The sequence below is a fragment of the Pararge aegeria genome, chromosome 11, assembly GCF_905163445.1.
Source record: "Pararge aegeria chromosome 11, ilParAegt1.1, whole genome shotgun sequence".
NCBI classification, from domain to species: domain Eukaryota; kingdom Metazoa; phylum Arthropoda; class Insecta; order Lepidoptera; family Nymphalidae; genus Pararge; species Pararge aegeria.
The window spans coordinates 16,103,137-16,124,322 of record NC_053190.1 but is presented as its reverse complement, the minus strand read 5'-3'; the positions used below and the strand labels follow the sequence as shown (position 1 = coordinate 16,124,322).

At 37.0% G+C, this 21,186-nt stretch overlaps 3 protein-coding genes across 4 annotated transcripts in view; all 3 read right to left on the bottom strand.

Moving 5' to 3' along the window:
• Positions 1 to 1,657: 1,657 nt before the first annotated feature.
• LOC120627729 (UDP-glycosyltransferase UGT5-like) lies at positions 1,658 to 8,797 on the bottom strand. Its single transcript, XM_039895753.1, has 4 exons — positions 7,824 to 8,797; positions 5,813 to 6,038; positions 2,676 to 2,892; positions 1,658 to 2,325 (listed from the first exon to the last, which is right to left on the bottom strand). The coding sequence occupies exons 1-4, from the start codon at positions 8,679 to 8,681 to the stop codon at positions 2,049 to 2,051; spliced, it is 1,578 nt and encodes a 525-aa protein (XP_039751687.1). The 5' UTR covers positions 8,682 to 8,797; the 3' UTR covers positions 1,658 to 2,048.
• Positions 8,798 to 11,436: 2,639 nt separating this feature from the next.
• LOC120627442 (UDP-glucosyltransferase 2-like) lies at positions 11,437 to 12,222 on the bottom strand. The gene has a single exon (XM_039895447.1). The coding sequence runs from the start codon at positions 12,220 to 12,222 to the stop codon at positions 11,437 to 11,439; it is 786 nt and encodes a 261-aa protein (XP_039751381.1).
• Positions 12,223 to 16,872: 4,650 nt separating this feature from the next.
• The window catches only part of LOC120627503 (UDP-glycosyltransferase UGT5-like), a 37,978-nt gene continuing 33,664 nt past the window's right edge, over positions 16,873 to 21,186 (bottom strand). For both annotated transcript variants that reach the window (XM_039895506.1, XM_039895507.1), the window contains exon 4: positions 16,873 to 19,095. In XM_039895506.1, coding sequence (XP_039751440.1) covers positions 18,819 to 19,095 — 277 coding nt within the window. In that variant the 3' untranslated portion in view covers positions 16,873 to 18,818. The remainder of the gene's footprint in view (positions 19,096 to 21,186) is intronic.

Sequence of the window (21,186 nt, the reverse complement as noted above, 5' to 3'; positions counted from 1 at the left end):
GGAAAATGCCTCTATCAACCCTCCTCACTTATGATAGGTAAGTACGAAAAGCTTAGTATAAGATTCGCAATAACTATAAAATTGCTTGCAATCGTAAAGTCGCTTTCGAGTATCGAAACACTGTAACGTCAAAGCAAAATGCATCTTATGTAGGTCGTTAAAGAGTCCTTAATTTTGATATCACAATTCAAAATTCATTTATTTCAAGTAGGCCTACTTTAAAAGCACTTTTGAGACGTCAAGTAGGTCTGTTTGTAGTGACTCTACTACCGGTTCGGAAAGCAGATTCTACCGAGAAGAGCCGGCAAGAAACTCCGTAGTTTCTCTTATTTATCTTGAACATTATCAATCATTTATCTATCTCGCAGGAGATGAGAGCGAAGCCGTCTGCTTACAATCTAGCTTGTTATTAAGAAATTCACCAATTGCATAGTAACCTCGCTGTATATAATGTGTTTTTACACATTGTTTAAATGTATTCATTGGTAGGTCCAGAATTACCTTAGGAATCATGTTATAAAAGCGTATAATGAACCCCACGAAGGAGTTCTCCACTTTTCGCAGACGATATGCAGATATCACTAATTTATGTCCGTTCCTGGAAAATCGATTGTTAATACATATCAGCGTTTTGTTTTACACGAAATTTTGTCTCACAAAGACTATATTATTATAAATATATCGCGATATCCTGTTTTTTATTTTCTTGTAACTCTTTTAAAACACTATAATAGCGGCGCTGTAAAAAAGATCTAGTTATCTATATTTTAAGTATAACAGATTTTTCATTAACAATCTGTCCGCTAGCAGCGGTAGCGGTAGTGTTGAACAAATTAACCCTTAAGGTAATATAAATAACGTTCGTTATGCAGTGATACTAGAGTGTCACAATACTCGAAAACCACTACGATTACGGGCGTGCAAATAGGAGTAGGTAATTATTAATTTAAAATAATCAAGTAAATAAAAGTGTATGATGTCTGTTTATTACTAATTATATTTTAAATATTATTTCTATGTATAATAGTAATTAATATAATTGATTGCTAACTAAAATATATCTTAAATAAAAGGGATATAAAAATTAAACCGTTTGTTTTATTTCTAGAATAGTTGAACAAGACTTTGAACTATTAAGACTAAGACTTTGACTTTGAAGTTTTGATAAAATAAACAAAAACAATGGCAATAAAGACTATCTTTATTATTTTCTCAACAATTTGAAAATATAAGTAACAAAAAGATTATTTATTTATAAAACTTTCAAGTAAGAAAAACTAGACTATACGTACCACTATCGCCTAATTTCATTTCACTGTAACTATTCATAAAGGACTATTAAAAAAAACTAAGTTTCAGTTTCTTAGGCTGTTATTTTAGGGTTTTCCTTTTCTCTTTTCTTAAATCCCGGTATCATTTTATTTTATTTTATTTAAGTATTAAGATGAACAAAAAAAAATTATTTGAATCATCATCATCATTCGCAGCCTATTGACGTCCCACTGCTGGGCTTAGGCCTCGTCTCTCATGGGACAGACGGTTTTAGAGCATAAACCAAGCTGCTCCAATGCGGGTTGGTAGGCTTTAACGGCTATTACCACAATTAAATGATAATTTATTATTTTATTGAATATATTATTTGTTTTTATTAACGACTATTACTACAATGAAGTTATAATAACCGGGACCGACAGCTTTACGTGCTCTCCAAGGCACGGGGGCTGACATCGCTAACTTCCTAACTCCGGCCGAAGTTTCTGTTAAATAGCTACTAACTACGTTATATCTAAAGTCAAGGAAATTTCCTTGATAAAAAGAAGTGCACCGACACCTGCACGACATGTAATTATTATCTATTAAATTCAATTACACAAAGATTTCAATGGCGAATAAGTATTGCAAACTGTCTTCGGCAATCGGCAGCCTTTATCTGTGACCTTTCCTTCAAATTTATTATTAGACGAGATTCGTGACTTAATCTAGTTCTAGTACATACTTTTATCAAAACTTATGCTTAAGGCTATGCGAATTTCCTATGTGGCCTCAATTTAATTTACTTTCACTTTCGGTTCTCTTATTACTAGTTTTAATACCTTCAATAATAGATAGATTATGATTGCTAAAAATACGACAACGGCGAATATGATTGCTAGCGCAACGTCTATTAGGGCTAGCTTGTAGAAAGGTAGGTCCCTTGCCGTAGAGTAAAGTTTCGCATCGTGGCCCCATCGTATCGTTCTTTCTGCGTAGAAGATAGCTGTGTCAAGGGGAGATGATTCTCTGTCGTGCCACATCTTCGACACTTGGCGGGCTTTTGCTACCATTCTGAAAATAGATAATGAACGATAGGTAGGGACATATTATTATAAAAGTGTTACGGAACACATATACAATGTGTAAGCGAATTATGAAATACTGTCAAAGAGCGCTTCAGTACATTTCATAAGGAATCGCCCTGTAAGAAATTTTTAATCAAAAGAAGCATACTTATTTATTTTTCTATACAAACTAATTCAAAACATTTTAAGTGAGTATGAAGTTATGACAACCGTATTGAAGATAAAAGACTGTTGCGCGAGTTTTACCTTATCACACTTCTGAGGATTTTTTATTGACTTATTTTTATGCCAATGAAAGCATATCGGCAATAGGAAACAGAATGGTGGTGAACTTACTTCTCGCCCAGCACGACGTCCAATGCTGTAGTCAAAGAGTCCTCCGTCAAATCAGTATATGACACCACTGATGCTATCCCAGCTTCAGCCGCGGCGGCAGCGTTGAGGTGTTGGTCAGCAAAGAACGGTATCACCACCATCGGCTTGCCCTCCGACACCGCTTCCGTCATGCCCAACATCCCTCCGTGGCAGATGTAGGCGACAACCTTCTTGTGTTCTAAAAAGGAGAACAATTTTTATCAATGACTTCCAAAAGCACTGATAGCCTAGTGGTTACAGTGTCGGCCTACTGAGTTACCAAGTTTTCGGAGTAATGTGTAGGTACATACTGTCGAATAGAAAGTAACTATTCGACTTTACTTGATTAAAAAAAAAAATACCCATAACATCATCATCACCGTTAACCCATTACTGGCCTCTACAGAGCACGGTCTCTTCTCAGAATGAGAAGGGTTTAGGCCGTAGTTTACCACGCTGCCAATGTGCGGATTGGAAGACTTCACACGCCGTAGAGAACATGATGGAGATCTCTCAGGCATGCAGGTTTCCTCACGATGTTTTACCCGTAACATATTAAAAAGTAATCATGAAAATTTATTAATAACTTAGGTCAGAGTATCATAAATAGTAGTATCAATGTAAGTAGGTAGATATAATAATAGGTCAATGTAAGTGTTATATGTGTTTACCTAGATAAGGATAGGGCAAGATTATATATTATTGATGGTCACTAAATAACAACGGATTTAAATCCGGCTAAATAAACATTTCCTTTTTGTAGTTTGAATTTTCAAGGTTTCGGCAATAATGTACTACGTTCCAGAGAAGTCGTGTCCAATGAAATCGCCGATCATCACGTAGGTGACAATAATACTAAGTATTACATATTATTATTATTTTTTTTTTCTCGTTTCATTTATTGCTGCAACTCGGCAATCTGTCTTGTGACATTGGGCCGTTCGTTTGTGGGTAAAGGTAATTTTTGTTTCTCTTTTTCAGGGTATCATCCATTGATGAATTTACCCTAGTAGTCCATATATCAACTTATTAAATTTGGAATGCTGTTTCTCTTCAGTCTAGAGAAAAGAAGACTGCCGTCTCTTCCCAGTTGATTTGCCAAGTCGTGACATGTGCCGAAGGACATACAGTATTAAGTATCAAGGGCGACTAGGCTCTTGATACTTAATACTGTATGTCCTTATTTCCTCTCTGAGTGTTTTAATATTTTAATCTTTTTGGATATTCTTGTTAGTAACATATGGTGCGATGTTAAACATGCATGGCGATCGCAGTAGGCCTACTGTCGCCAACCATTCTGCACATCAGGGCTAGCAGAGGCAGGAGATAAAAATTATACTTATCTCCCGATTTTATCCCCTGACAAGGGATACAATTAACCAGTGGCGTGCACTTCATATATGCACAAAAGCACTGCATACCCTAAAATTGAATATATAAACCCGTATAGGAGGAAAATTTTAGCCGTTATATTCAATTTTCCTGCAGTATGCATACCCTGGTAAGGAACCCAATGCACGCCACTGCAATTAACGTGTCCAGCTGCTCAAGCACGGGAACATGAAATAGGTGAAGTTTACCCCCGTTTATTATTACACATATATTGTTTGGATATTTTTTCCACTTGTGCGCCAGTGCTTTGAGAGTTGATAAAGCTGGGGGAGAAGACAAATTTTTATCCCTTTCCCCGGGGAGATAATTGTCTACTGTCCATGCTAGACGTGCAGCGAAGTGATTATTTTATCAAGCCCTTCCTTTGGGAGAAGCTTTTAGTAGAGTTTTTTAATTTACTTGAGTGTGTAGCGGTCTCCACATTACCGAACTAGATGGCGCTACAAAAATTCTAAAACGAAGTATTCACGAAGAATACAACTTCCAAAAATAAACGTTTGGACCTCGGTCCCCGAGCACGATCACCCGCTCGGAGGAAGATCTTCCTATTGTTACGGTCGAGCGTATCACCATAGCACCCGTACAAGTGTTTCAGATTGTGTTCCATTGTGTGAGTATTTCAATAGTGATTATTCAGCATATTCCATTATGGACGATGCAATAGGTTCGATATCGGTGGGCCCAAAACTGATAGATACTTCTTAGTATCGGCCAGGAGTTACGAAATTAGCGCTATCCAACCTCCTCAGGGAGCTCGTTGAGTCATGGATCGTGGTTGAAATTTTAAAGCGATAACGATTTTTTTTATGATATAATGATAATATGGAGTACGTCTTGTACACTTGTCACTTACAGACCACAAAGCGCAACAACTGGCTTTGAGATGTCGTCGCAATCGCTATTACGTAGTATATTACTCATGTTTCAAGTTCAAAAAATAACTACGGAAATACTTGAAGACGGAAGTTAAAAATCGCAAAAATAAAAAGATTTTGAAAACATTTACATTAAACTTGACTGTTAAGAAATGCAATATGTTTTGTGTATACTTTAAATTAACTTATCACATAAAACAAAAAAAATAATTTACGTCTAGCAAACAAAATATAAAATATTGGTAGGTATTTGTAAATAAATCCAGAAGTAAAAGGTCTTTTAAAAATTTTAAGGGTGATTTTTAATCGTCATTATTAGGCAATGTAGTTTACGTTATTAGGCAGTTTTATGTCTTGAGACAACCTTTTGGAACAGTTTGTTATTGACCGATTGTGTCAAAACATTCACAGGCTGGTAACATAGGCTTCTTTTTGCACGCTTTTTATTAGATTCACCTGTATGTTTGTTTGTATGTTTATAACAGACTCCTTTGGACTAGATTATGACCCCCTTCAAGCGGTCTGATTTCAAAACCTTGTACATTTATCGAGGACCGATGACAATACACTAATTTGATAAGAGCATTCCATTTTTCAATTTGCAAAATAAGATTTTTGTTAAATTATTTAATTTTTAACTATAAGGCAGGTATTAATTTTAATTCCCAACTTCTTAAGCTGATTTCTCTAATATTAACTAATTTGATGGTGAATGGGTTACAGACTAATTTTGAATAAAATATAAAAAAATAATAATTTAAGAAATACTAAAAGAGAAACTAAACTTAAAGGTAGAAATTAGTTTGGTTTTTTTTTTCATACTAAGCGTGTTTTTTTAGGTTTTAAACTTACGTATCAATTCATATTGCGGTAGCCATCTGACCTTCAGGATGTTCCCAATTAAGTTGCCCTGCTCCCCGCTTGCTTCGTACTTCCAAATGACTCTCTGTTTCAGCTTGGAGAGGGCATTGATTAAGATCTCCTCCTTGTACTTTGGGAGGGACATGGTCTTTATGTGAGACCCGAGGCTGAATACCACTACGCCATGCTCCGACTCGTTCAGGAACCTCTCGATGTACTGCAATAATACAAATCAATATGTTACTTTTGGAAACTGTTTTTTTTTAATGATCATTGGCGGAACAGATGGTCCTATAAAATTTGAAGTTTTTTTAGTTAGTTTCATTTATTACCCGTACTCCCGTCATCACCATCATCGCCATATAACCCATTACCGGCCCACTAAAGGGCACAGGTACCACAATGAGAAGGGTTAACGCCGTAGTCCACCACGCTGTCCCAGTGCGGATTGGTGGACTTCGCACGGCTTTGAGAACATTATGGAATGGAAAACTCTCAAGCAGGTTTCCCCACGACATTTTCCTTCACCGTTGAAACAAGTGATAGGTTTTGAATTAAAACTTACATAACTTAGAAAAGTGAGAGGTGCGGGTTGGGATTCGAACTCGGCCCACCGAAAATGAAGCCGAAGTCCTTACCGCTGGGCTAGCACCGCTTCTACCCGCTTACCGCCGTATATTGTGCTAATTGGACAGTACAATATTGCAGACGCAGGTTTACTTTTTTTTTTAAACGGTTTAAATTCTAACCTTACAGGTAATCTATCCGGTTACTTGATACTTAGCAACTCAAGTTCAAAAAACAATAGCCGTTACTTTAATTTCGATTTTAATCTTCAGAACGGAAACGTAAGAAGCCTTTCACTTACCTTCGAAAATTTAATGAACCGGAACGCAAAATTGTACCAACTTTTTGCAAAAAAATAAAAGCGTGAATAACACCGGTTGAAGCGGTGCGGTGGAGCGTTCAATATCATTAGTGTTTTGTTTACTATATAGAAGGTTTTTTATCCATTACAAGTTAGCCCTTAACTGCAATCTCACCCGGTGGTAAGTGACGACGCAGTCTAAGATGGTAGCGGGCTAACCTGTTATATAACCCATGCTCCGAATCGTTTTCTACGCTAAATGGCTTCGCGGCACATCTAAGTAACTGGCCACGACCGAAGGCTGACCTGACCAGAGAAAATTCAGAAATAATAAATTCCCAAACTGCCCATGCCCTCTCTTGATCTCTTTCGGGTCGTGTCGAATCTGCCGTCGCATCGGACTATGAGAGTGAGAGAGAGAGTGCACTTGCGTTTGCGCAAGTGTTTGTGCACTTTTTTTTTATTTGGTATCTATGACCCATCACTACGCAATACACTATAACACATATTGAAAAATTTCTCTCACCGTCACCGAAGTCAATAAAGAGAGTTCAGCCTAAATAAAAACTGAACATCTTGTAGGTACTATGATACTGCATATACTTATGTGAAGTTTAATTGTCAAATAGAGACGCAGTAGAAACCACATACAGCCAGTGGCGTGCACTTCATACATGCACAAAAGCACTGCATACCCAAATTATTTTATATAACTAGTATTGAAGGGGAAATTTTTCCATTTTATGCCATTTACCTGCTTTATGCATACCCTGGTCGCAAACCCTGTGCACGCCACTGCATACAGCTATAATTTAACTTTATTTTTTGAAAAGGTTTTTAGGAATAATTTTTAAATCGATCTAATAGTTTATCGAATAAGTTGCTTTTTAAAAAACGTGCGTTCAATTTTTATATTTCGAGCTTTTATAGCTTTTCAAAACTTGTTGAAATTACAATCAATGGCACATAAGCTAGGAATAATTTTGTTTCAATCAATCAAAGTTATATAAAAGAAAAAAATAGCAGTGCAAGTTCGGAACGTCTCAGATGCTCTACTCTGGTAAATAAAGTTACAAATAATAAGATTTGTTAAATTTTCAAAAGTCATTAGGAAATAAAAAAAAAATAACCTACTTTCGGTATAGGTTTCCTCTCGGTTTTTAAATGCATCCCTCCAATTTCCACCAGCCCAGGAACTAAAGGCATGGCCCCACTCAGCACATGAAACGAGTTTATTAACATCACAGACATATTCTTGCCAAGCTCACGCAAGTCCGGAATATTACCGAATTTCTTCTCCAAAATCCTTCTTTCTTTTATCAATATCTCTCTGTTATACCATTCACGTATACCAATGCTCGATAAAGTATTCTCCAGTCTCTCTTTAAAAGACATCTGCGATGTTAAAGCAGATGTAACAATGGGAACGTAGGATGGGTTATCGACAGCACCGACTCGTTCCATCGTCCATGGCATACGTGGTCCGGACACTAAAGCAACTATAGGCGCCTTTATCCCGTGTGCATAAGCTAATCCCAGCACACAATCGCCCATGAAATTCTCCACTATAACCAGGTCGTAATGACCTTTCAAAGCTTCGGTTAGCGGTTGAAGATCTATTAAACGTTCACAAATTTTTGACGCTGCATTCGCGAAGGGTTGCAGTGGCAGTATTTGTTTTGCAACACATCCTAATATTGGAACTTTATACAGGATATTCTCGTTTTCAAAGTCGTTTATGTCAATGGACTCGAGCCTTATCTCGTATATTCCTTGGAAGCTGATTTCATGGATATTGGGCGGTGGATCTTGCATAGGGAAAAATGATGCTACCGTCAAATTGTGGCCTCTTTCCGCAAGACGCCTTAGAAATGGTTCGAAAACCATGTGGTGGCTTCTCACTGTGTGCGGAAACAAGCCGAGTATATTCGCCGTATCCACATAATAAGAGAATACAATAAACGAGAAAGTTTTTAGAATAAAACTAGACATTTCACTCGCGTCTCTACACGTTCACTTCTGAAATAGCACTGGACAGTGGACAGTTCAAATTTTGACTGCACCTTAGTACTAATGACTTCTTAAATCGAATGGTCATTTCAAAAGGTTAAACAGTGAATGCAAACAATTATGCTGTAATGATAAAATACTCATAATTATAGGAGAAATTCTAAATAAATGATATATTAATTTCACATCTAATTAATATTATTCTTGGATCATTTATTTGCAGCTTAGGTAAATTGTATGAGAACATTATATTACGAGTATTTGCATAGGATTTAGTGTAGCTATAGTTTTGTACGTAAGTAAGTAGGTATGTAATATTAAGTATACCTACCTATTGCACAGATTTCAGTCGATTTTAACGTTAACCCTTGACTGGTGCAGTCTAAGATATTAGCGGGCTAACCTGTTAGGGAGTTTGATAGTTATAATGCCTAATCGGTTTCCACGCGACGTCGTTGGAACACTAAATCGCTTAGCGGCACGTCTTTGACGGGAGGTAACGGCTAAAACCCACCAGACCAGACCAGACAAAATTCTAAAATTATAAATTCCCAAAATTTTAAAATTATAATTATAAAATAATAATTTCCCCTAAAATTATAATTTACTCCTTTTACTCATATAACGGATATTGTTATGGAAGAGCGGAGTCTTCTGATACAGGTGTAGTACTACTACATCTAAAAGAAGGTTCCAAACTTGCAATATTTTTAAAACTGTAAAAATGTGGAAAAATAAACTATTATATTTTTTTTTTTAATTGCCCTACCGGGAATCGAACCTGGGACCTCCTACTAAAACTCACAGCGCTCACCGCTGTGTAGGAGGTGGTCAACTTTATGTTGTCCGTTAAGGAGTTCCGCCTCCTTTATAGTTTAATAACCGCAAAAGTAATGGTGTCAATGATCTTAGTATATAACCTTCTATCCTGTATGAGCACTGTGCCATCAGTTGGAGATCAACCACATCAAGATTAGCAGTATTTATATCATATAAAAAAATGCGATTTATAGATGCTGAAATAGTATTTATTGTATACGCTGCACAGCTTTTTAGGTATTATATATAAAAACTGTTTACAATGTCATGTTCTATCCCGGAATCTCAGAAGATTATAAAGCGGGAAAACCTTAAGTACATAGGAATAAAAATTTATTAAAAGTAGAAGGTGTAGTATTTATTGAAATTGAAGCGGTGATAACGCAGTGGGTAGCACTTCGACGTCACTTTCGGGGTGCCGAGTTTGAATCCTAGCACGCACCTCTGAATAATGTGCGTTTTAATTACTAAATTATCAATTGCTTCGACGGTGAATGAAAACATCGTGAGGAAATCCGAATGTCTGAGATTTCTACAATGTTCTCAAAGGCACATTATAAAAATCTTAGGCATTCAGGTTAATAGACGCGCAATTATTGTTCGCGTTCTATTGTTTTAAATAAAACCGCGTTAAAAAGCGTTGTTATTTTTTTAAATCGATCTAATTAATTCCTTTTTAAAAAAATGGAGTTCCATTTTTATATTTCGAGCTTTTCAAAACTTGTTGAGTGACCTAAGTATGTGTTATCATTCAAAAGTTCAATTCGATAACAGTCGTGGTGATTTCCAGATAAAGTTGTGACGAGTCGTACAAGGTTTAATGTTGCGGAGCTGTACTTACTCGTTTTATTTCATTCATACAGCCTCGTTTCCTAAATCGATTAATGTGATTTTCGTTTTCTAAGCCCTAAGCCGTGCGTGAGCTGTGCGGCTGACTAACCTACTAGAGAAGTGATAATCAGCGCTGGGCATTGTTTCCAAGGTTTTCAATGCCCATCCATAAGGCTGAGTTTACGGCCATTTGCTACATTATCAAATCTTATTTTAATTGTGTTATTTACTTTTATTAAATATAATTTTTCTTTCATTCCCACAACTGGACGATTTTTGTGTATATTATAAGTATCCCTATCCCTATCCCTACTAATATTATAAATGTCAATGTAAGTTTGTTTGTTACGCTTTCACGCAATAACTACTTAACCGATCCTCATGAAACTTTGTACACATACTCTCGGAAGTATTAGAAGTAATATAGAATACTTTTTATCCCGACATTTAGCTCGGTTCCTGTGGGAGAGGGTATGAAAGTGTTTAACGATTTTACACCATAACTCCGACAAATTATAACCGATTTAAAACAATATTTTTGTACTATAGGGGTATATGTATTCTATTTTGCCCAAACTTTGTGTAGATCTGATGAATGTGGTTGGAGATAGAGGACAGAACACCTCAGCGGACAGCAGCAAATCCCACATTTAAGGCTTAGAGATACTGAATAATTTAATTTACAAAATCAAGGCAGACGAAGTCGCGGGCAACATCTAGTTTATGTATATATGACTCATAAAAAAATTATTGTCAGTACCCATACAGCTAACTACGCTTATTTTGGGGCTAGATGTCGATGTGTGTATTTTCATATATATTATATTAATTAAATAACATGACCAGCGTGGCGGCTTAACGTTCTCTCCAAGACACCGAGTGAATGCAACAAATTACCAAACTCCATGTTAATACTAAATAATTTTAGACAAACAAAACAAATTTACACGTCCCCATCACAGGTCTCTTTGAAACTTTCATACATCTTTTCCTATTATTTGAAGGTTACGGTAGCAACTAACAAGATAAGGCGGGTTTCAAACGCACTCTGGTTTCCTAAATAAAAATAGGTAATACCAGTTTTAAGCTATAAATAAATATATTCTACAACTACAAATACCTGTGGTATAGGTTTTCTCTCGCTGCTTAAGTGCATCCCTCCAACTTCCACCAGCCCAGGAACGAGAGGCATAGCCCCACTGAGTACGTGAAGCGAGTTTAATAATATCACAGACATATTCTTGCCAAGCTCACGCAAGTCCGGAATATTGCCGAATTTCTTCTCTAAAATCTTTCTTTCTTTTATCAAAATCTCTCTGTTGAACCATTCGCGTAGGCCAATGCTGACCAGGCTGTTCTCTAGTCTTTGGGTGAAAGACATCTGCGATGTAAAGGAGGTTGTTATAGTAGGGACATAGGATGGGTTATCGACAGCACCGACACGTTCCATCGTCCAAGGCATACGTGTTCCCGACAGTAGAGCTATTATAGGTGCCTTTATACCGTATGCATAAGATAAACCCAGCATACAATCGCCCATAAAATTCTCCACTATCACCAGGTCATAATCACCTTTCAAAGCCTCGAGAAGTGGCTGAAAATCTAATAAACGTTCACAAATTTTTACCGCTCCATTTGCGAATGGTTGGAGTGGTAATATCTGTTTTGCAACACTACCTAATATTGGAACTCTGTAAAAGATATTCTCGTTTTCAAAGTTGTTTAAATCAATACACTCTAGTCTTATCTCATATATTCCTTGGAAGCTGATTTCATGGACATTCGGCGGTGGATCTCTGATTGGGAAAAATGATGCCACCGTCAAGTTGTGGCCTCTATCCGCGAGACGCTTTAGAAATGGCTCAAAAACCATGTGGTGGCTTCTCCCAGTGTGGGGAAATAAGCCGAGTATATTTGCTGAATCCACATTATGAAGAAATATAATAATAAATAAACTTTTAAAAATGACACTCGACATCTCACTCGCGTCGATCTACGAACGCTACTGAAATAGCACTGGACAGTTCAAACTTCAAGGAACATTTAAGTAGTATTTACTAACATCTTAATTAACTGTACTGAAAATGGCAAAGCAGCGAATGAAACAAAAAAACCGACCAAGTGCGAATTTTACTTGCAGACGGAAGGTCTGTACCAAGGTAAAAAGAAACACCACTTAGTATTAACATAATTGAGATCAAGTAAAACACAAAAAAAACATTTTGTATTCCCTCTTCATCATCAAAAGCATTTAACAGCCCACTGCTGGACAAAAGGCCTCTCACAACAAGGGATTTGCTCATAATCACGACTCTGGGCAGACGGCTTCGTAATCGCAGTATTTGTTATTATTAGCACAGCCGCTGCTTTCCGTTCACTATTACAGTCCCTTAGCCCCGCTGAAAGACCTGTGGTAACAATTGTATTCTGATCTGACCCTCTGCAATTATTTTTAGTAAGTTTCTTACGTTTCATGGGATACATAGCTAAAGTCGCTGCATTTCGCGACTCAAAATCATATTACCTACATTTGACCACAGATGAAGATGCAGACGATAGATCGATAGAAAGGCCGTAATAAAAAATGGCCGCTCCAATTCATCAGGATTCTCAGCTTCACATAACCACTGCTGGGACTGTAGTAGTATATGTAGAATCTTTGCTTAGACTTTGTTTATCATTGTTCCAATTATTCATTGTAAAGTCAACATAATAAATAAATAAATATTTTCTACAACAATACACACATCGCCATCTAGCCCCAAAGTAAGCGTAGCTTGAGTTGTGGGAACTAAGATATACATAAGTACTTATAATATACAGATAAACACCCAGGCACGGCATAAACATTCATGTTCAACACACAAGCATCGTCCAGTTGTGGGAATCGAACCCACGGGCAACTCGGAAAGCAAGGTCGCTGCCACTGCGTCAATCGGCCGTCATCTTCTGAGGATGCTACGGTGTCGGAGCGAAACGTGCGTAGGGAGTACATTGCCTAAGATCTGTTTTCTGTGGAGTATATAGATTGAAGAAATTATAAATTACACCATACAGATTCTCTTACTTTTGGCGGAGTACCTATAGCAAATAAAGCTTTATCATCATCATCAAATCAACCGATAGACGTCCACTGCTGGATATAGGTCTTTTGTAGGGAGTTCCAAATTCTACGGTTTTGTGCCGCTTGAATCCAGCGGCTAACTTAACACCCCTTGCCCCGCCGTTACCATAACGGCTGCCAGAGCTAGGAATAGCGGGGCCGCCGGGAACGCTGTGGTTTTATTTTCCTTCACATTAAAGTTATGCCCGATAATGACCACGTCACGTCACGTCATCGCAGGCCTGACTGATCGCCCCGGCGTCGCTGCTGCCCGACACCGGTCTGTGCCTTTTGTTCAGCCTAGCCAATTCGAAGTGGTTATACTGCCACTTGTCGGTCGCCAGAGCCTCGTCAGTAAGACGGCAGGGTGCACCACGGGCAGGTGAGGATGGCAATTTTGGAGGCTGACTGGTACTAGCCTCCCACTTACACCACAATAAAGCCTTATTTTCACTAATAAACTATTATTATTTTTTGTTACTTTATTTAACCAAACTAATGTCTGAAGTAAGGTATATAAGGTTTGAGGTTGACAAAAGAGACTGGTAGGTTGCAGAGGGGGATGCTGCCGGGACACCAGTAAACCTGTGTCCCAACATGGGGAATAGGGTGGAATAGTCCTTACAGAGGACTGATCACCCGTCTGGCACTGGCAGGCGTCCCCTCTATAAATAAATAAAAATAAAAAAAGGTCTATAAGGTATGGATGATACATTAAACGGGTGGCTGTGAGTCCCTGGAAATAAGCGGCTTTATACCTTGGATTTTAACCTCCAACTCTGGATTGACGACAATTGATTGAGGTGATGCTGATGAAAATGCAGTTCGATAAGATAATCAAACAAGGTCATCGGCAATCGTTGTAACCAAAAATTTCACGTGTAAACCTTTAATTTAAAAATTCATGTATGAAATTAAAGGTACATGTGAAATTGTCGTGATATGAAAGTAAATCTATTTTCTCATTATTTCCGTAAACAGTAGGTACTTACTTTGTCATAAAAACGTACCTGCCATACGTAATAGGTATATTTAATTCATGTGCATTCATTTAAATTATTTTTTGCTTTGTGATTTATGTTATGAATACATTTTGTTAAGTTTTTACATTGATTATTATCTTATAATACCTAAATAGTGATTGCAAGAAGTTACTTACCAAATTTTAATTAACTTACGTAGGTAACACTTATAAAAAAATTATTCGCATCGCTTAACCAGAAATCCTTCAGAATCTTGAGGTGATATTTTTATTAAACTAAGATTTACCAAAACATTAACAATACACTTTTCCTTGTTTGTTCTTGATATTAGTTTTAAAGCCTTACATCGACCTAAGTTAAAGTTGCGGGTTTAAGTTAAAAATTGGCTAGTTTATTTCGGTTAGTAGAAAGTAGTGTCCAAATGTCACACTGACGAGAGACAAAAAATTAAACACAGACGAGTTGGGTTATTCTACAAATATCCAATAAAATAAAACTATTACGCACTTATAAACATTACAACTTGCGATTAAACCATAGTAAAGACGAATATATAAGCTCAAACACTACAGATACTACGACCAAACGTATCAACACAATAAGGGAAATTCCGGGCATAGCGAATACTCATCTGTAAAGCTGGGATCGCTAAGCTTAAAGGAATTATTGACCTTACAAAACTAGACCATGGTAAGGGGAATGTATGGTATATTAGACAACTCGTAAAATCTATATGACCCCTATATGTCGGAAAGTAATATTTAAATTATTTTTAAAGCAGCACGGTGCGCACCTTCATTGCACATCGGCCATATTGATTTACCTGAGAACTCAATTTCACGTTCGTGTTTTTTTAACACATGTCTTGATATTTTTAAAATTTCTTTTGTGATATTTTTAATAATTGTGTTGAGTTGCACTTAATAAAAACAAAATTAATGAATTGCTGTTTCATTGGATCCCAGACGTCGAACAGAACCTCGGCAAACCCAACAGTATCCTAAAACCATTATTATACTGTACACGTAATATGTTCAGTGCCCTTTGGGTAAAGTTAACCCCAGGCCTCCCGTGTAGAAGGTTTGACATAGATGCACAATCTGCTTCGTCCGACAGTTCCTTATTCCTATAAAAAAATCCCCCGGACGTCGACAACTAATGGAGGTCACGAACGATGGTTACCCGCATCTCTAGTATAGGTCTAGTCTCTAGTAGTAGTGTTACCAGAACCTTCATTCAGCCATTATTGCGTGCAGTGTATTGTGTCCACAAAAAGAGCACCGCGAACTTTTCACTTCACACCCGCGGAATGTTGCTAGCTCACAAACTTATCCCATTTCCCCATTTTATGATTTTACGGTAAACGTTTAGAACATTAGAGGTAAAATAAATTACTGTCTACCGCTAAATAGCAAGAGGTGACTATCCACCTGTTCGAGAGACACTACTAATGTGGAGTGATTTTTGATGCTTCAATATTAGTCGTGTACACGGTTTCCATTTGTTCTTAATTCTGTGCATAAACCCTTTTTTGTAAAATATTTTGCAACGCCACCTATTGGTAGGAGATGATGATATATTAAACCCATACCTACGATTAGAGATACCTGAGATACCAGTGGCGTGCACTTCATACATGCGCAAAAGCACTGTCTACCTTAAAATTGATATGTAACTCGTATAGGAGGAGAATTTTTGCCGTTTTATGCAATTTTCCAGCTGTATGCATACCCTGGTAAGAAACCTAGTGCACGCCACTGCTGACTTCGTGCAGGAATGCTAAATCGCCGAGCGTCTTTGTTGGATGGTAACTAGCCAGGGCCGAAGCCCATCAGTGTAGGACCAAACCAAAGAAAATTCAGAAATTATTCATTCTGTAATTATAATTGCCTCTGCTGGGAATCGAACATCTCACTTAAAACTCGATCACCGCTGCGCCATGGAGGTCATTAAAATTCATATATTCTTAACGCTAGAGCTGTTTGTGTGTTTTTACCTCACTATTGTGAATTGCTAAATGAAACGTAGTAAATGTTTTATGTTATATTTATTGTCTTTTATTACATCAACTACATGTAGGTAATACCTACATACAAATATAAATAAAATAAATACAACTGGAAGATTTACCACAGTGGACATAATTTCTGCATATTTTTTAAAAAGGTAACCGTGGTTTTAGGTTCTAGGGTTTGGCGTAATGGAGGTCTTTTCCATTGTTGGCGATAGTGGGTATTGTTCATACAGTATTAAAAATAAAATAAATATACTACGACAATACACACATCGCTATCTAGTCCCAAAGTAAGCGTAGCTTGTGTTATGGGTACTAAGTGAATGGTTTTATGAATAGATAATATACATAAAATACTTATAATATACATATAAACACCCAAACACTAAAAAACATTCATGCTCATCACACAAACATTTTCCAGTAGTGGGAATCGAGCCCACGGCCTTGGGCTCAGAAAGCAGGGTCGCTGCAAACTGCGCCAATCGGCCGTCAAAATATTGAACACTCGCTTGGCGTTTGGCTTTATGTCTAGATAACTAGCCAAATATAAGTCAGGTCCATTAGTTAAGACTGAATTTAATTGGCGCTCTCTTTCTTCGGCATAACTGGTCCTACTCTTTAAATTTTTCTCCAACTGGACTTGCTAACCAGCTACCTAAGCTAGTAAGTAAAGCGGCTTTCACATTTACTATTAGTCCGACGAATTTCGTAAATGCGGTAGGGAGATTTCTACTCCGGACTCAAGTGTTTTAGTATTTATCTGCCTAAATATACCTCTGGACACAGGCTCTGTCAGTTTTAAAAGCTTAAAAATTTGTGTTTATTCTGAGCATAGAGAATACCATAGTGCTTGGGCTCTAAAATGCTACCATTACGCCATTGTAAAAGAATAAATAAAACTACGCATAACGTCGCTATTGCTATTTTAAAAAACTAAAATTGTCTTTTATCACCGTTAAACATTATCATCAACAAACTAAAAATAGACAACAAGATATTTTTCATGACTCATTACTAACAATTGTTTACAATATATAAAAAGATCTCTTTTCTCTGGCACCTGTTGAAGCACCACTGTTAATATATTATTTCATATTCTTAACACTTAAAGTTTACAGAAAGCTGTTTAGCACTTCTACCTATAAGTAGTAAAACGTCAAATGGTTGTTACGGTTACATTCGAAACTAGGTATTATCACATTCCTGTATCGACATTGGCTAAATTTACGTTAGTTACACACAAATTGCGTGTGTTAACCAATAGTGGAATCGTATTAGCCACAAATCATACCAAATTATCAAATTGCCGCTGTCATTCTACTATAGCCGACCTACAGCCATTTTATATGGACGGCCAAACAACATGATTTATGGCTAGCCCAAATAAGTTTGTCCCCTAGTCCAAATTACAGGGGCAATGGCTTTGAGCTTTATTGTCATAGAATGTCTTAGCAGCAAAGGTTTTGATTGGCTGACACTGTTCTACTATTGGCTAAAATAAGCAATATGAGTCAGATAATTATAAATTCAACCAATAACAACAAATGCGATAATTGCAATGTTATAATCGCATGTTCGCAATCGACCCATCGAGGTATACATAAATAGCATACTTGGCTTTTAAAAAGTTACAGTTTAGCTAAGCGGATATTTATGGTTTAGCTTATCGTCGCCCAATCTGAACTACGTTTTACGGTCGTATCCACTATACACAAAAATTCAGACGTGGCCGAAAAAAAAGTCACTCGCATATACCCGAATTTAGATTGGATGTAATGCACAAGCACCCCTACTAGGAATATATAAATATCATCTCCAGATCAATTTATTATACAGTCTTCACCTGGAGACTGTATAATTACGTTATTTCAGTATCAGTAGCCTACGTACAAGATTTGCTCGCGATCAATCGAGGATTTGTTTTCGAGTATGGAAATACTTGAATAGATTTCATTTGCATTGCACTATAGCTCAAATTTGCCTACAATTCTTTGGCTCGGGCTTTTGACAGAACGTTTGTATATCAAAAACCAGTCACACACTTTTTGTTAGAAATTAGAAATTATATCCATCATACATTGATGATATAGAGTTTGAAAGGTATGCGTAAACGACTGCTCGACTGCGAGCAAGCCAATCTTGTACTAAAAGTCACTATGTAAATTCTTAAATATCTTTTAGGGTGTGTTTTGACCGATTAAAAGGCGAGCTGATTTGAGCCTTTAGTCTTTACGCAACTGTGCACCCCGTTGCGGATTATAGCTATACGCGTTGGTTTAGCGTTGCAATTTCCTGCAAGCGGATAATCGTATGGGGCAGAGGTGCACAGTAAACTAGGCAACGTTTTAGGTGAGTATGCGTCCATATTAATGCATCTTCTGTTTAGGCTCTTTAACAAATAGTTTTGCTATCTTTGACAAAATATACCACAGAATAATATGTATGATTATAAGGGCTACTATATAAGCCGCTGCGACATCAAGTAACGCCAGTTCGTAGAAGGAGAGTTCCCTTGCTGCAGTGTGTAGGGGGGCCGCATGACCCCATCGGATCACACGCTCTGTCCAGAACACGGCCGTGTCGAGCGGAGAAGATTCTCTGTCCTTCCAAATTTTGGAGATGAGTCGTGCTTTCAAGCGCATTCTGAAACGGTAAATAATTGATTTTAGTGATTATAGACGTCTTTTTGTTTTATTTTTTCGTGGGGCAGGTCTGGATGATTCAATATACGCTTTGTTGATATTTTTTTTAAGGCTGCCCTAATTCCTATTATAAAGGGCGAAAATTCCCCCCAAACCCGGACTAAACTTTTTGATACACAGTGATAATAGCTTTAAGTATAACTAATAAAGTGTGATAGCCCAGTGGGTAGGACTTTGGCGTTACTTTCGGTGGACGAGTTCGAATCCCAGCACGCACTTCTAACTTTTCTAAGTTATGTGCGTTTCAAGCAAATAAAATATCCCTTGCTTTAGCGGTGATGGAGAACACCGTGCGGAGACCACCATGAGACCACCTGAGAGTTCCCCATAAAGGCGTGTGAATTACACCAATCCGCACAGTGGCGTGCACTGGGTTTCTTAATGGGGAAGCAGGAAAATCCTCCACTTATACGAGTTATAAATAAATTTTAGGGTAGACAGTGCTTTTGTGCATGTATGAAGTGCACGCCACTGAATCCGCACTAGGCCAGCGTGGTGGACTACGGCCTAAAGCCTCTTCATTGTGGGAGGAGACACGTGGCCCGGTAATGAGTTGATATGATTAGTGTATACTTTGATAGTATAATGTAGCAGTAGTTATATATAATTTATACATTAAGCTAGTTTAAATTACACACCACAAAATGTACATAAAAAAGAAAAGTATAACAAAAAAACGTTGGTACACAATTTGGCGGCCTTATCGCTTCATAGCGATTTTTCCAGGCAATCAATGGCACATAAAACACATACAGAAAATAGGTAGGTGGTGCATATATACATGTACCCGTAAAAACATTTCATTACTTAAATAAATATATATATAATAATAGAAGTCACTCGCTACTCACGAGGTCCGCGTAAAAGTCAACCTTAAAAGATAGACATATGCTGTCCCAGGCTTTTTAGAACTTTTTTTTTGAAACGAGAACAACTTTTCATATGTGATTTTATCGAAACTTCAAGTCTGTTTACGCAGAGCACGTAGTGTAAGCTTTCAAAACGAAAAAAACCCCTATTATGAAACATTCTTTCTTCATTATTGCTAAGCTCCTATTAGTCTAGCGTGATATAATCTATAGCCTTCTTCGACAGATGGGCTATCCAACACTGAAAGAATTGTTCAAATTACCTGAATATGCCGTTTAGTTGCAGCATAGATAAATAACCTGGATTCTCACTGCAGCGACATCTGTCGGTTTGATTTGTGAATCTAAACCATCCAGGGTGCCACCCAAACGCATACAAAAAAATTCATTAAAACCGGTCCAGCCGAGGAGGAGTCAGTGACATACACACGTACAGTAGAATTAAATATATAAAGATAAATACAACGATACTTGTAAAATTTTTAAATATTTTTTTAAGAGCATATTTTATAAGTACTTTTGAAATATCAATTTCTAGTGACTAACAATGGTTAGGAACAACCAGTGGCGTAGGCACATTCTACTGGGAAGAATCCGGCAAGAAACTCAGCAGTTGCTTTTTATCACACTGCACACCGATGAAATAGAACAATTTCGGAAAATTCGAAATTATTTATGCACAATTTCGGGAAATTCTAATTTATTTGAAAGTTAGTAAAAATGTTGAATATATAAATTCAATCAATGATTTATCATAATAATAATAATTTTATTACATTATTCATGAACAAATTACAATGGTAGTATAAACATATTGAAATAGATTTAAATTAGTTAGTTTTATGACACATTTTAATTTGTATGCTGCAATAAAAGCTGTTAGTTGTATCAGAAATCTCTGAATAGGGATGCTGTCATTAAACAACCTTTTGTTATTATTAAATACTGGCTTTGCCCTGCAGTTTTACCCGCATTAACTACGAATAGCAGCGTAACTACATAGTTTACGACCTCAATAATTCAGCTACGTTATTTTTCAATCGAATTAGCAGTTCTAAATGTACGTACATACTATTCAGCATTATGATATTAGTGCAGATAGCATCGATATATAGGTATGTACATTATATTATTGTGTTACTAAGTATTTTCAAATCTTGAAA

What these genes read in the sequence shown, in the direction of transcription:
- LOC120627729 (XM_039895753.1), bottom strand. Translation starts at nt 8,681, where the DNA reads ATGTCTAGTTTTATTCTAAAAACTTTCTCGTTTATTGTATTCTCTTAT. An exon ending in AGAGGAAACCTATACCGAAA is followed by an intron (nt 6,039 to 7,823) that starts GTAGGTTATTTT and finishes GTATTATTGCAG; the next exon opens with TACATCGAGAGGTTCCTGAA. An exon ending in GACGTCGTGCTGGGCGAGAA is followed by an intron (nt 2,326 to 2,675) that starts GTAAGTTCACCA and finishes ATCTATTTTCAG; the next exon opens with AATGGTAGCAAAAGCCCGCC.
- LOC120627442 (XM_039895447.1), bottom strand. Translation starts at nt 12,222, where the DNA reads ATGGTTTTTGAGCCATTTCTAAAGCGTCTCGCGGATAGAGGCCACAAC.